This window comes from Equus asinus, chromosome 29 (assembly GCF_041296235.1).
Source record: "Equus asinus isolate D_3611 breed Donkey chromosome 29, EquAss-T2T_v2, whole genome shotgun sequence".
Taxonomy (NCBI): Eukaryota; Metazoa; Chordata; class Mammalia; order Perissodactyla; family Equidae; genus Equus; species Equus asinus.
Window position 1 is genome coordinate 30,156,870 of NC_091818.1, and position 14,550 is coordinate 30,171,419.

At 36.2% G+C, this 14,550-nt stretch overlaps 1 protein-coding gene across 1 annotated transcript in view; it reads right to left on the reverse strand.

Moving 5' to 3' along the window:
* Positions 1-2,481: 2,481 nt before the first annotated feature.
* The window catches only part of MRC1 (mannose receptor C-type 1), an 89,023-nt gene continuing 76,954 nt past the window's right edge, over positions 2,482-14,550 (reverse strand). Inside the window, exons 27-30 of the mRNA XM_014846032.2 lie at positions 6,145-6,258; positions 5,457-5,621; positions 4,309-4,350; positions 2,482-3,422 (exon numbers count right to left, since the gene is read on the reverse strand). Coding sequence (XP_014701518.1) covers positions 3,172-3,422; positions 4,309-4,350; positions 5,457-5,621; positions 6,145-6,258 — 572 coding nt within the window. The 3' untranslated portion in view covers positions 2,482-3,171. The remainder of the gene's footprint in view (positions 3,423-4,308; positions 4,351-5,456; positions 5,622-6,144; positions 6,259-14,550) is intronic.

A 14,550-nucleotide genomic window follows, 5' to 3' on the forward strand; every position in this document is an offset into this window, starting at 1 on the left:
CCACTCGATTAATATCTTAAGCATATTTCAAATTGTAACCAGGTGAGGCAATGGATGTGTTAACTAACCTTATTGTGGTCATCATTTTGCAATATGTACTTCCTTCAAATCATTACATTGTACACCCTAAACTTACACAATATTATATGCCAATTATATCTCAATAAAGCTGGAAAAAATATCCTATGTGTATTTCTACCAGTGCATCCCCAACGTTGCTGAAAATGATCTCTTTGTGTGGACCTCCGCTAGACTGTGTGCTTCCTGTGGACACTGCTTCTTATCCATATTTGACGCTCCAGGAGCTAGCTCGATGGCTGGCACACGTATTAGATGCGCTACAAAGAGCTGATGACTGAATGGGTAAACGTACAAGCAGAGCAGGAGCGAATACTGAAAAATGGGTGGATCAGGACTCTACCTGTCTCTACAGACATCACCTTTATTCTTAGAGTCCAAGCTACAGACTATTCACATTGTTTGCGTTCAACTGGGAAGAAAACATCCTTAAGAATCTTCCAGCTGCCGAGTTCTGGTGCGAGTGCAAAGCCACCGAGGAGAGCACTTCAACATTTAATCCCCAGAGAGAATTTCTGGTTAAAACACAAAACAAATCAACTACAACCACCAAAACTGAAACCAAACGCATAAAACCAACCAAAACTGCTCTTCTCCACCCTGTATATTGCCCCCCGCCACCCCCATCCCATAGCCTTGCCATGTGAGTATTCTGCTCGGCAGGTGTGTGGACGCATACCACTTATCCACAGGATTATCTGTCTGAGTGGACAATGTGAGAGTGGGAAGTACAATAGTTAGCTCTCTGTCAAACACAGACCATTTCTAGAAAAGATAAGACATTTAAGTCTGAGATATATGTTGTTTGAAGTCCAAAATATTTTCTGTGAAAATGCGTTATTTTGAATAACATGAAAATTATTATAAATTATAATAAAAATGATGTGTAAAGACTTTGTAAGTCAAGCTCACTCATGTATTTCCCCTCATTTCATATTTCTAATTCTCTCTTGTATCTTGAGAGAAAAATAATACGTGTTTATATATAAAATATATATATAATAAAAATTTATATAAAATTAAAATATGTATTAGGAATATATATACATATTAGGATTAAGTATATTTGGAATATATATACTAGGAATATATGTATAAGGAAAATATATTAGAAATATATACATATATAAGGAATATATATTAGGAATATAAATTAGGAATATATGTATATATATATGTAGGAGATATATATATATATATATTAGGAGAGGAATTTCTTTAGTATAATTCACCACACAGAGCTTTGATGCTGCAGCCATTGTTTCCACTGGAACTTCAAATGGAATACACTTTGTTCTTACCAAGAAAATGGAAAGCCACTTTGTTTTCTATTGTTTCAAATGTGCGAGGAGTTGTCTGTACCCAGCAACCTTTCCCACCATCACCCACCTCTCAGGTCCTATTTCTTTCGACCTGTCACCTATCTAAGTTGAGGTATTGGAAACGCCATCCTCCCCCTACCCCACCAGCTGCTGCTTAATCTCTTTTGAATTGTGGAACTTTCTTGAAAATCTAGCTACTTTCTTCCCAGAAAAAAAAAAAGAGACACGAACACAAATAGGAACATTTTCCATGTAATTGGGGGCCCTCATAGACCTCTCCATGCCACCCAAGGGGAGTCCTGTCCAGGGACCTCGGGGGAGGAACTCTTGGCCATGAGCAATCCCTTTGGAACGGCAAGGATGAGCTGGCAGTTTGGTACCTTTGTGAGATGTGAAACCTCCAAGGTATTTCACAACGTACATGAAGCTTTAATTAACATCAAATCCTTAAGCAAAAAGGAATTGTTAACATGAGAAAAAGCCACTTAGAGATCTAATTCCCAATAATGGTCTTAGATTGTTGAATTCTGAGTTGCATCAACTTTATGGGGAAGATCTGGGGGATTATGGTAAAACATTCATTTCATGCATAGTATTTTTTTTTTTTTTAAAGATTGGCACCTAGGCTAACAACTGTTGCCAATCTTTTTTTTTTTTTTTTAAGGATTGGCACCTGGGCTAACAACTGTTGCCAATCTTTTTTTTTTTCTTCATTATCTCCCCAACCCCGCCCCCCATACACAGTTGTATATCTTAGTTGCAGGTCCTTCTAGTTGTGGGATGTGGGACGCCACCTCAACGTGGACTGACGAGTGGTGCCATGTTGTCCGCGCCCAGGATCCAAACCCTGGGCCACCGCAGCGGAGGACACGATCTTAACCACTTGGCCATGGAGCCGGCCACCATGCATGGTATTTTAGCAACATATCTTTTCCACATAAATGAAGGGTTTAATTTAAAGAATTCCTCTACTGATAAAATCGCTTATTTTCAGACTAAAGCTAAGTGTAACGTAAATGGATAAAGAAATCACATTTAAAAGAGAATTGACACTTAGCAAGATCACCAAAATACAAATCTATTAAAAATAGACCTTGTCTTTGACGTTTATTTCACATTATCTAAGTACATCCAGTTACGCAAATTTACAGTTTTATTTCACATCTTGGCATTCCTGATATACATAGAACAGGACAGAGAACACATTTGCAATATTCGGTCTAGAAAACTCTGCTTGGGGAACACAAGATTCTCAGCTGCCTAATTTTTTCTGCACATGTACAAATACAATTCTAAATCACTGGAGTGAAAATCAAGATTGCTAAAAGAAAAACATGGCTACATTTTTATGCCACTAGAGGTTATTTGTACTTAGTTTTTGAAATGGTCTTCTAATTACGGAAATACAATTCAGTAGGTAACTACTTTGGGAGCTCTTTAAACTATTTCAGGAAGCTTACAAGTTTGAGGTTTTTGTAATCTGCACACAGTCAAAATTAGCTCACGAGTGATGCTTAAATGTTGGCATTTTCGTGCCGTGTCTTCACCTAAGATATTTTTTAAGTGATAGTCAATATTATTATTCCTCTCTTGTGAAAATATCTCACCAGGCTAGAAAATGAGCAATTATTTCTGCAATTAGGCAAAGAAAAAGGACAGACAAGTGCAATACAGTACTAATTTTAAAGGAAACAATCACATTGAATTAAAGACCTTAACATTTGAGTTACAATTTTATAAAATTCAAATACATCTAAATCACATTATGATACTAGATGACGGCGTGTTCATTCTGTTCAATGTTGCCCATGAGATCTTTTGTATCACCAGTTCCCGGACTTGATCTACTGTTAAAATAGAGAGTGTTTTCAAAAGTGTTCTCTTGAGGTAAGTGCACACGTCTTTTCTTATAAAAGAAATATGCAGTGAGGCCAGCACCGATTATAATCAGGAGGACCACAATGACTGCGACTCCTGCCATGTTGGAAGATGGTTTGGGAGGTTCCATCTTCCTTGGGTCAGCTATAAATAAACAAAATCATTAGGAAAAAGGTGGAGGGAGGCAGAAGGTTGAATGCTATGGAGAACAATACAACTTTCTTTTTTGAAAAACTAAAATGCAAGAATATTCTTTCCAGAGACATTTCTCAAACAGACATGCAGGAAATGAAAAGCGGAGTCCTTATGACATAGAGGATTACTTTAAATGTTAAGATTATTATTCAGTTGCAAGAATATTTCATGTCTATGCAGCATGGAGCTGGTGAATCGATATTTTAAAATATTTATACCTGTTTCAAAATAATTTAAGGCTGCTTACAAATACATCATATGAAGGTAAATAGAATAGTAATAATAATGATGGTGGCAATAAAAAGCAAGAGAGAAAATTAGGGGAAAAAGAAAATAGGAGTAGTGGAAATCTGAATTCATGACTATAATTAATTAACCAATAGCACCCATGAGGTTATATGGGGGTTGCAGGCAAGCCATAAATCTCACTTTGTGTTTTTTTAGCAGCCAACAAAATGAGCGAAATAGGATCAGTTACCTAATTCAAATTGTCTATAAAATTAAAATGAAAAACATTGCTTAAAAAAAGAGAAAAGAAAAAACCACAGGGATGCCTGAGAGAAATTTCTTCCGTGGGTTTTCATAAGGCAACTCTTTGTAACAGAGCAGTCAATGTCTTCCATAACATCTACAGTAAAAACACCAACTTGACTCCAAGGTCTGTTTTTGTAGAGCATCATTCAAGGCAAGTTGATGACATAATGTCAAAGGCTAGTAAAGCTCACGCAATTCTACTGAGAGTGCGGGGAGTGTAGGAAGGGATTATTATGGTTTTTGAAACAAACTGTATGGATGTATTACTAATACAGAACTAGAAATTTCATAATGGTCTTACCTTTTGTTGTAATTAATGCAGTAGTAGGTTCAGCATCAACAACTGTGTGTAAAATAAGAATTTAATTAAATACTTATAGAAACCCACAATAATTGCATGTTGATAGTGAGTATTATTTGGTCACAGATACATGGAATCCTCCATATTTGGTTTATGGTGATATGAGATGATATAGACAGACAATAGATAGATAGATGGATAGATCCGTATATCTATACAGATGGACTTATCAGCCTATGTATTCTATAACAGCATCTTACAGTATGGAGAATTTGAATACATTAGAAGATCTAAAAGTGTAATCTTCTGAGTTGCATTTGAGCCACTGATTCACCCTCAAAATCTACCCAATCTACCCATAAATAATGTATTCTGGGCTAGCAATTGTGAAATTCGCCCACTGAAGCCTAAGGTATTGCAAGGCATTTGAGTGAAAAGTAAAATAAGACTCCAACATTGCACCAAAGGGAGTGGCATCTTAGAACAGAATTTGAAAAGACTGGAGAACTACACAATTCTAAAACAATCAAATCCACTGGGGATGAAGTGCTGATATATCTAGTTCATTCATTTAAATCTATTATCTAATTAATCATTTTATCTCTTGGGAAGGATATTATGTGAAGTGGAGTGGAATAAAAATATTATTAAAGTCCAGATACATCGGGAGCAAGTTCTATTAATTCCCTCAATCCTTGTCCTTCCGTGGTCTGCCACCCAGTCTCAGAAGGAGACTTCCTTGGTCTTACATGATTTATCCCATAATAAATCCTGATTCCTCTCCAGAACCCTGACCTCCTCTGGTTTGGCCAGGGGACTGTTTCATCTCTTCTCCTCTCATGCCATAACGTTCTGTAGGCTGGCTCTCCACACTGCTTGCGACTTCACAAATCCATAGGTATGGATATCCCATTGTAAATGTATTGATCTACCAAAATCATTATGTCAGCTAAGCAGACAGAGAGTGTGTCGTGCTGCCTCAGAGCTGCAGACAATTGATTGCCATGGTAGACTGGATTTGTCACTTATCCAGGAGGAGAGCTTGCAAGGGACCTGTAATCACATTATAATCCCACACCGGATATCTTAACATTTGAAAGAAATGGTGATCTGTGAACTTATGTACCATGGGACAAATTCTTACTTACTTTTTGGTCTTTTACAAATATATCCTTTGTAGGAAGAACAGTGAATATTACTCCAAAATCCAGAAGATGCATGCAAAGCTACACAATCATTTCGTTCACCAGAGGGGTCTCCCGTGTTCCAGTTGACAAAGGAGACTGGATTGTGGTTTATCCACACCCACTTTCCTGATTATCAAATAAAGCCAATAAAGGTAAAGTTCAAAATAATCCATCTTAAAATAAATTTAACTTATTCACGTAAAATTTCCAAGTATATTATTTTATACTACAATCAATCATTGTTTACAACCAGACTTTTAAGAGGCAAGATTACAATGACTCATTACTACAGAGAAGGAAACTGAGAGAAATATCTTTCTTGTAAAGCTTTAGTTGAAAATTCCTAATTAGTACAAATATGTATACTCATCCTTCCCTAATTTTTTTCCAGGAAAAGATAGAAGATATTTTCTTTTTAGACTAATTTAGCCACAGAAGACATGCTTATAATTAGAAACTTTCAAGATAGCACAATATATGAGTCATTTAAAATTTCAGTTCTTATCTCAAAGGAAAATATGAGTTCGAATTTTTAAACTCTTCACAAATTAATCATTTGTTTAAGGCAAGACTTTCCGGAACTGACACCTTGTTTAACGTACAATATTTTGAAATATTTGTGATTAAATAATTGTTCTGTGAAAATTACCTTCAACATTTCTGAACAATCCTATCCAAAAATTGGTTTTGCTTTGAAGTGGCTCAACTCGATATGACAAAAAACTTGATTCAGCAGCACTTTCAATGGAAACCAAAGAGGAACCTGCAAATTGTAAAAGGACGAATATGATGGAAGCACACTGAAGTACCTAAAAATATTTTTATAATGACAGTATTGATATTAAGAGCAATAAAAATCATCCCAACCTCGCCACTTAAGGGGAAGAATTTCAAAGAGTGGACATTTGTCATCTCAGAATCTCAATTTCCATTCTGAAAATATGATTTTTTAAGCATCATTCTTGCTCAAGCACTGAACAACTTGCTGCAGGACATGCAAAGATGAGTAGGACATAGAATATGTCTTAAGAAGGTTATGGTTCAGTGGGTAGTAATGAGTTGAGAGTATAAAGGAAAGCATTAGATGAGGAAATAAGTATAATATGCTACTGACATGTCAAATAGGGAGAAGACTTGTTTTAGGTGAAGCAACTAAAAGGGAGCATAGAGGAAATAGAATTTAAGACATTAAGGAACATAGGATTTCAAGAAGAAAAGATAGAAAATAATTCCAGGAAGAGAAAGAATAAAAGAAAAGACATAGAGGAAAGCATAGAGCTTCTTCAGGAACATGGCTGACAGACACGTGGAATCCTTCATATGTGGTTTATGGTGACGTAATATGATAAAGATAGGCTAGATTGATCATAGATAATAGATAGATCAATCTACTGGGGGAAATTGAAAGCATTAACAGATGGTTCAGTTTGACTAGACTAATCTGGTCAATGGGTAAAAATGGACTTGGGTTAGGCCTCACTGCAGATGGCAAGAGATTGGTATTTAGGGTAATGCGGTGATAAAGAACATTTAGTTTTTTCAGGCAGCAGAATGATGCAGTACACTGTCTTAATCCAGCTGTATGTATAGAATTATACAAAGTAAGAAGAGAGGAAACTGAAAGACTGACTGGATGACTATGGCACTGACAACCCACATTAGATTAAGGTTGGTTGAGTGTTGGCATTTGATTTTATAGTAAACATCTATAGCTTTTTAATAATAAATACTAATATATTTTAAGCACTTTATGCCAGATATTTTGCTTTGGGCTTTACAAGCATGAGCTCACTAAAATTTTACAACACCCTTATTAAATGGGTACTATTGTTACCCCATTTTATAGATAAGGAACCTAAAGTGCAGAGTGTCAGCAATTTGCCAAGATCCTAATGATAGTAGAGGGCAGATTCACGGCATGATCCAGGCACTCTGCATCTTGAGGGCCTACACTTAACCATAGGCCTGTATCCCATGTTACTGGGTCCTGGATTGCCCCCCTGAGGATTTTTTTCATGGCACTTTTACATATTCTGTTATTAAATGTATTTCATAGACAATAGCCGTTTCAAAATATTTGGACATAATTTGATGAATGAGAATCACTCACTTTATTTACAGGAAAATATAGTCACTTAAAATTGAAAACAATATTTCTACATATTCATTGCAAAATTTTTAAAAATACTGAGCAACATGAAGGAAAAACGTTTTTTTAATGAAAAAAGCACAAAGCAGACTTCAAGTGACATCATAAAAAATGGCAGAGTAAGTACCCCTGAAAATCCTCTTCTCTGCAAAAGCAATAAAACACTGAAAAATTTGTCAAAATCAACTTTTTTAGAAGGCAGAAGATTAATTAATGGCTTGTAACAATCCAGGAAGAATTTATTCAAGAAAAATGATTCAATCTTGGTATGAATAGTGAGCTTCATGGTGTTTTAACTTGTCCTAATCCTATTGTCTTATTCCTAGCTCTGTGGTTGTCTTAAAAACCAACAGCCCTAAATCACAGTGAAAACCAGTAGCCTAGAAGCCACTGGAAAAGTCAGAATGGGGTTGGAGTTCTTTCAAATTCCCATTCTCAAAAAATTTCCACTATTGGATGTCTCTGACAGTTCCCTGGAAAACCTTAGTTGCAAAGCTTGCTTTTATTTGATCTGATTCAGAGTTCACCTAGTGTAAACAGCCTTTTTCCTGGGAATGTACGTCAAAAACTATCCGTGGCAATTGTCTAACATCACAGCTGCCTGAGGCAGGTATAACATTTCAGGAAAACAACAAGCTAACCAAAAAACTTAAAAGGAAAAATGAGAATGAGCTGTCCATAGGGAGCTTTAAAAAGCACTGACCTATTCCTGGGCATTTAGAAGGCCACAGACATGAACTGGGGTGTGGACATGCCCAGGACTATGTGCATTTCTGAAAAAGAACTGAGAAATCCTTAAGCTCTCACCTCAAGGCTGACCTTGAGGATCTGCACAAGCAGGAAGTGAAGGTGAAGGCAGAGTTTTAATCTTTCTGTATGAGTGTTGAAAGCATGTCTTCAGATAAAGCCCCTGAGTAAAACCTGGGAGACTTATTTTTTCTAGGAACTTAAGAAAATCTTTTCCCAATCATTAGCCAACCACTAAGCAGAGACTAAACTGACCTCACATGAAAAAGAATTGGAGAGTCAGTGAAGGAATAAGCAAACAACAACAAACAGCAATAGCAACAAACTCTGTGGAGTGGAAAAAAATCTTATTTCCAAAGGTTCCTATTATATTATTTAAAATATTCAATTTTCAACAAAAAATTACAAGAAATGCAAGTAAGCAAGGAAGTACAGCCCATACCCAGGAAAAGAAGCAGTCAATACAAACTCTCCCTGAGAAAGCCACACCTCGGATTTACTGGACAAAGACTTTAAGGCAGCCATGCTAAAGATGTTTAAATAACTAAGGGGAAACACATCTAAAAAACCAAAAGAAAGTGTGAGACAATGTCTCACTAAATAGAGAATATTAATAAAGAGATAGAAATTATTTTTTAAAAATAGAATTCTGGAGTTGAAAATTACAATAATTGAAAGAAAGAACCCACTAGAGGGCCTTAACAGCAGATTTAATAAAGCAAAAGAAATAATCAACAAACTTGAAAATAGGTAAATTGAGATGATCTAGTCTGAATAATGGGGAAAAAAGAAGAAAAATTTACAGAACCTCAGAGATCTGTGGGACATCATCAAACATATCAAAATACACATAGTGGGATTCCTAGAAGGAAAGGAGGGAAAGAAAGAGGCAGAAAGAAGACTTGAAGAAATAATGGCCCAAACCTTCCCAAATATGATGAAAAACATTAATGTATACACCCAGGAAGCTCCACAATGTCCAACAAGGATAATCTCAAGGAGATTCACACCATAATCAAACTGTCAAAAGATAGCGAACCTTAAAATCAGCACAAGAGCAATGACTCATCATGTACAAGTGATCCTCAATAAAATTAACACTGATTTCTCATCAGAAACCGTGTAGGCCAGAAGGCAGTGGGATGACATATTCAAAAGGCTGAAGGAAAATGACTCTCAACCAACAATTTTCTATCCAGCAAAACTATCCTTCAAAAATGAAGGGAAAATTAAGACATTCCTAGATAAACAAAAATGGAAAGAATTTGTCCCCAGCAGATTTACTCTACAAGAAATACTAAAGAGAGTTCTTCAGGCTGAAATGAAAGAACACTTGATAGTAACTCAAATCCACAAGAAGAAATAAAGAGCATCAGTAAAGGTAACTACGTAGGTAAAAATAAAAGACAGTATTAATTTACTTTTTGTTTGTAATTCTTTTTTTTAACCTTATATGATTTAAAGACAAGTACATGAAGCAAAAATTATAAATTTGTGCTGATGGGCATACAATGTATAAAGATGCATTTGCATGACAATGATATCACAAAGGATTGTGGAGGGAATGAAGCTATATAAGAGCAAAATTTTTGTACACTATTAAAATTACATTTATATTAATTTGAACTAGATTTTTGCATATTAAGATGTTAATTGTCATACCCAGGGCAACCACTAGGAAAATAAACAATACATCATAAAAGAAATAACAAGGAAATTAAAATGGTACACTAGAGATTATCTCTTTAACATAAAAGGAGGCAGAAATGGAGAAATGGAGGAACCAAAAGACGTAAGACATACAGAAAATAAATGAAATAGCACTTACAAATTTTACCTTATCAGTAATTACATTAAATGTAAATGGATTAACTACTCCAATCAAAAGACAGAGAATGAATAAAAAATAAGAATAAATAAATGGAAATAAATTTTAAAATGATCCTACTATATGCTGTCTACAAAATACACACTTGAGAGTGAAAGACACAAATAGGTTGAAAGTAAAAGCATGGAAAGAGATATGCTATGCAAACAGTAACAAAGAAAGAGCTGCAGTGTCTATACTAATAATACACAAAATAGACTTTTAGACAAAAATTGTTACTTTTTTAGAGACAAATACTGACATTTTACAATGATTAAAGTTTCAATTCATCAAGACTGTACAACAATTATAGAGTTACATGTACCTAACAATAAAGCCCCAAAATACATGAAGCAAAAACTGACAAAGTAGACTTCATCTGACACGGAATTTAAAGTCAAAATTCAAAGGGAGGGACTAAGATGGTAAGAAGCCCGTGAAATTCCCTCCTCCCACAGACACACCAAATGAATAGCTAAACATAGAGCAATTCCTTCCGAGAAATCCAGAAACCAGTTCAGTGACTCCTACACATAGGGCAATTGTGAAAATACCCATACCTAAACAAGTAGGAAAGGCTGAGACACACTCTCTTCATAAACCCCACCCCCAGCACAGCACCATACAATAAGGAGGGAACCCCTAACTCTCAGCTTCTCTCTGAGGAGTGAAGGGTTTGGGCCACATGTCTAGCCCCCCAAGTTTTAAGGCTACTACATGAGGGATGGATCCCCAAAACACCTAGATGTGAAAGCCAATGAGATTTCCAGTCATGAGACCTACAGGACTATAGAAAACGACAAAGCAGTTCTTAATGGGCATGCAAGTATTCACCATGCCTCTATTCCCAGGGCTCAGCTAAGAGGAAACAGGCAAAAACGCCCATCTCTGTATTTCCCTGGAAGGAGATTGACTGCAGACTTTACAACCTGCTGCCTGGGGGTCTGGCTGCTCATTTTCATGCATTTGGGGCCAGCTGTGATCCTTCACAAAGCTCGGGGGAGCTGGTGGGCACTGCCACCACCTCTCCCTCTGGCCTGCTGCAATGATAAAACCAGGTCAATAATATCCTCTGAAAGGAGCTGTACACACACCTGGCTTATGTACTTTCCCAGCTTCTGCCTGAGGGTCCAGCTTCTAATCAGCCTGCATTTATGTGCTGACTGTGATCCTCTCCTTTGGGATATCCTTGGGTCTTGGCACAACCTCAACTACTGGGAGCCACTAAAACAAAGACAGCAGGTTGGACAATCACAAAGGTGTGAGAGACAGACAGGAGCTTGGGCTGGGTTGATTGATGAGTTTCACTTCTACATGAGACCAGTCTTTCAAGACTGGGCGAGGTGGTCTGTTCTGTCTAATGTGCAGGAACCAACACAGAGAGTCAAAGAAAATGAAGGAAAAAGAAAACGTGTTCCAAACAAAAGAACATGATAAATCTCCAAACCTACCTTAATGAAACAGAGAGAAGTGATTGACCTGATAGAGAGTTCAAAATAACAGTTATAAAGATGCTCACTGAAGTCAGGAAAGCAATGCACGAACAAAGAAAGAATTTCAACAAAAAGATAGAAACTATAAAAAGTACAAGCAGAAATCACAGTACCTCAACAAAATAAAGACCATAAATGATAAGCCCACAGCTAACATCATACTCAATGCTGAAAAGTGGAAAGCTTTTCCTCTCAGATCAGGAATAAGCTCAGGATGTCCACTCTCACCACTTTTACTCAACATGGAAATGGAAGACCTAGCCAGAGCAACTAAACAAGGCAAAAAAAAAAAAAAAAAACCCAAAAAGCATCCAAACCAAAAAGAAAGAAGTAAAACTGTCTCTGTTTACATATGACATGATCTTATATGTAGAAATCTCTAAAGACTTCACTAAAAAACAGGACTAATAAACGAATTCAGTACGGTTGCAGGATACAAGATCAACATACGAAAATCACTCGTGTTTCTATAAACTAACAACAAACTATCAGAAAGAGATTAAGAAAACAATGCTATTTACAAGGGCTTTAAAAAGAGTAAAATACTTAGGAATAAATTTAACTAAGGAGGTAAAAGTCCTGTACACTGACAATGATGAAACATTGATGAAAGAATTGAAGACACAAATAAATGAAAAGATATACCATGCTTATGGACTGAAAGAATTAATATTGTTAAAATGTCCATACTACCCAAAGCCATCTACATATTCAATGCGATCCCTAATAAAATTCCGATGACATTTTTCACAGAAATAGAATCATAAAATTTGAATGGAACCACAAAAGAACCCGAATAGCCAAAATAATCTTGAGAAACAGCAAAGCTAGAGGCATCACACTTCCTGATTTCAAACTATTTCACAAAGCTTTACTAATCAAAACAGTGTATTACTGGCATATAAACAGAAACATAGATCAGTGGAATAGAATAAAGAGCCCAGAAATAAACCCATATATATATATGGTCAGTAAATTTTCAACAAAGGAGCTAAGAATATACAAGGCAAAAGGATAGCTTCTTCAATAAATGGTGCTGAGAAAACTGGACCTCTGTCTTACATTGTACAGAAAAATCAACTCAAAATGATTAAAGACTTGAATGTAACACCTGAAACCATGAAACTCCTAGAAGAAAACATAGATAGTAAGCTCCTTGACATCGATATTGGTGACGATTTTTTGGATTTGACACCACACCATAAGCAAAGGCAACAACAGCAAAAATAAACAAATGGGACTCCATCAAATCACAAAGCTTCTGCATAGCAAAGAAAACCATAAATAAAATGAAAAGGCAACCTATGGAATGGGAGAAAACATTGCAAACCACATATTCTAATAGGAGTTTAATATCTAAAATACACAAGGCATTGATACAACTCAATATCAAAACAACAAATAACCCAATTTAAAAATGGGCAAAGGATCTGAATAGACACTTTTTTCCAAAGAAGACTTACAAATGGCTAATAGATACATGAAAAGGTGCTCAGCATCACTAATCATCAGGGAAATACAAATTAAAACCACAATGAGATATCACCTCACACTTATTAGGCTGCCTATTATCAAAAAGAGAGATAACAGAGCCAGGCTTGATGGCCTAGTGGTTAAAGTTTGGTGTTCTCACCACTTCAGCAGCCCAGGTTCAGTTCCCAGTCATGGAACCACACCCCCTGTTGGTCAGTTGCCATGCTGTGGTGGCATCCCACATAGAAGAACTAGAAGGACTTACAACTAGGATATACAACCATGCCCTGGGGCTTTAGGGAGGAAAAAGAAAGAGGAAGACTGGCAACAGATATTAGCTCAGGGCCAATCTTTTCCTGTGGGGAAAAAAAAGAGAGAGATAACAAATGCTGACAAGGAGGTGGAGAAAAGGGACCCCTTGTGCAGTGTTGCTGTGAATGTAAACTGGTACAGTTCCTACAGGAAACAGTATGGAGGTTCTTCAAGAAACTAAAAATAGAACTACCATAGGACCCAGCAATTTCACTTCCGGGTCTATATCCAAAGGAAATGAAATCATTATCTCAAAGAGATATCTCTACTCCCATGTTCATTGCGGCGTTATTCATAATGGCCAAGGTATGGAAACAACCTAAGTAAGTGTCCATCGACAGAATCAAAGGATAAAAAATAATATTATATATACATACAATGGAATATTATCCAGCCTTAAAAAAGAGGGAAATCCTGCCAACATTGATTAACTTGGAGGGCATTATTCTAAGGAAATGAGCCAGACAGAGACAGGCAAATAGTGCATGTGAAACTTACATGTGAAATTAAAAAGAAAAAAGGCTAACTCACAGAAACGGAGAGTAGAACAGTAATTGCCAGAAGCCGAGGGTTGGGGGAAATAGTGAGAGTTTGGTAAAGGGTACGAACTTTCAGCTATAAGATGAATAAAGTATGAGGATCCAGCAACATATAACATAGTGACTATAGTTGACAACATTGTATTGTATAATTGAAATTTGCTCAGAGAGTAGAGCTTAAGTGTTCTCACTAAAAAAGAAAAAAACAAAGGTAAATATGTGATGCAACAGATGTATTAATTAACTTGAAGGTGGGAGGCATTTCACAATGTATATGTATATCAAATCATCATGTCGTGTACTTTAAATGTTTTATAATTTTATTTGCCAATTATACTTCAATAAAGCTAAAGAAAAAATAGATACATAAAAGTAAAAAGACAACGTCAGAACTCAAGGTTGACTTCTGAATGAACGTGAAGGAAATGACAACACAACCATCGCACAGCGCTGTTGGATGAAGAATGCTCACTTA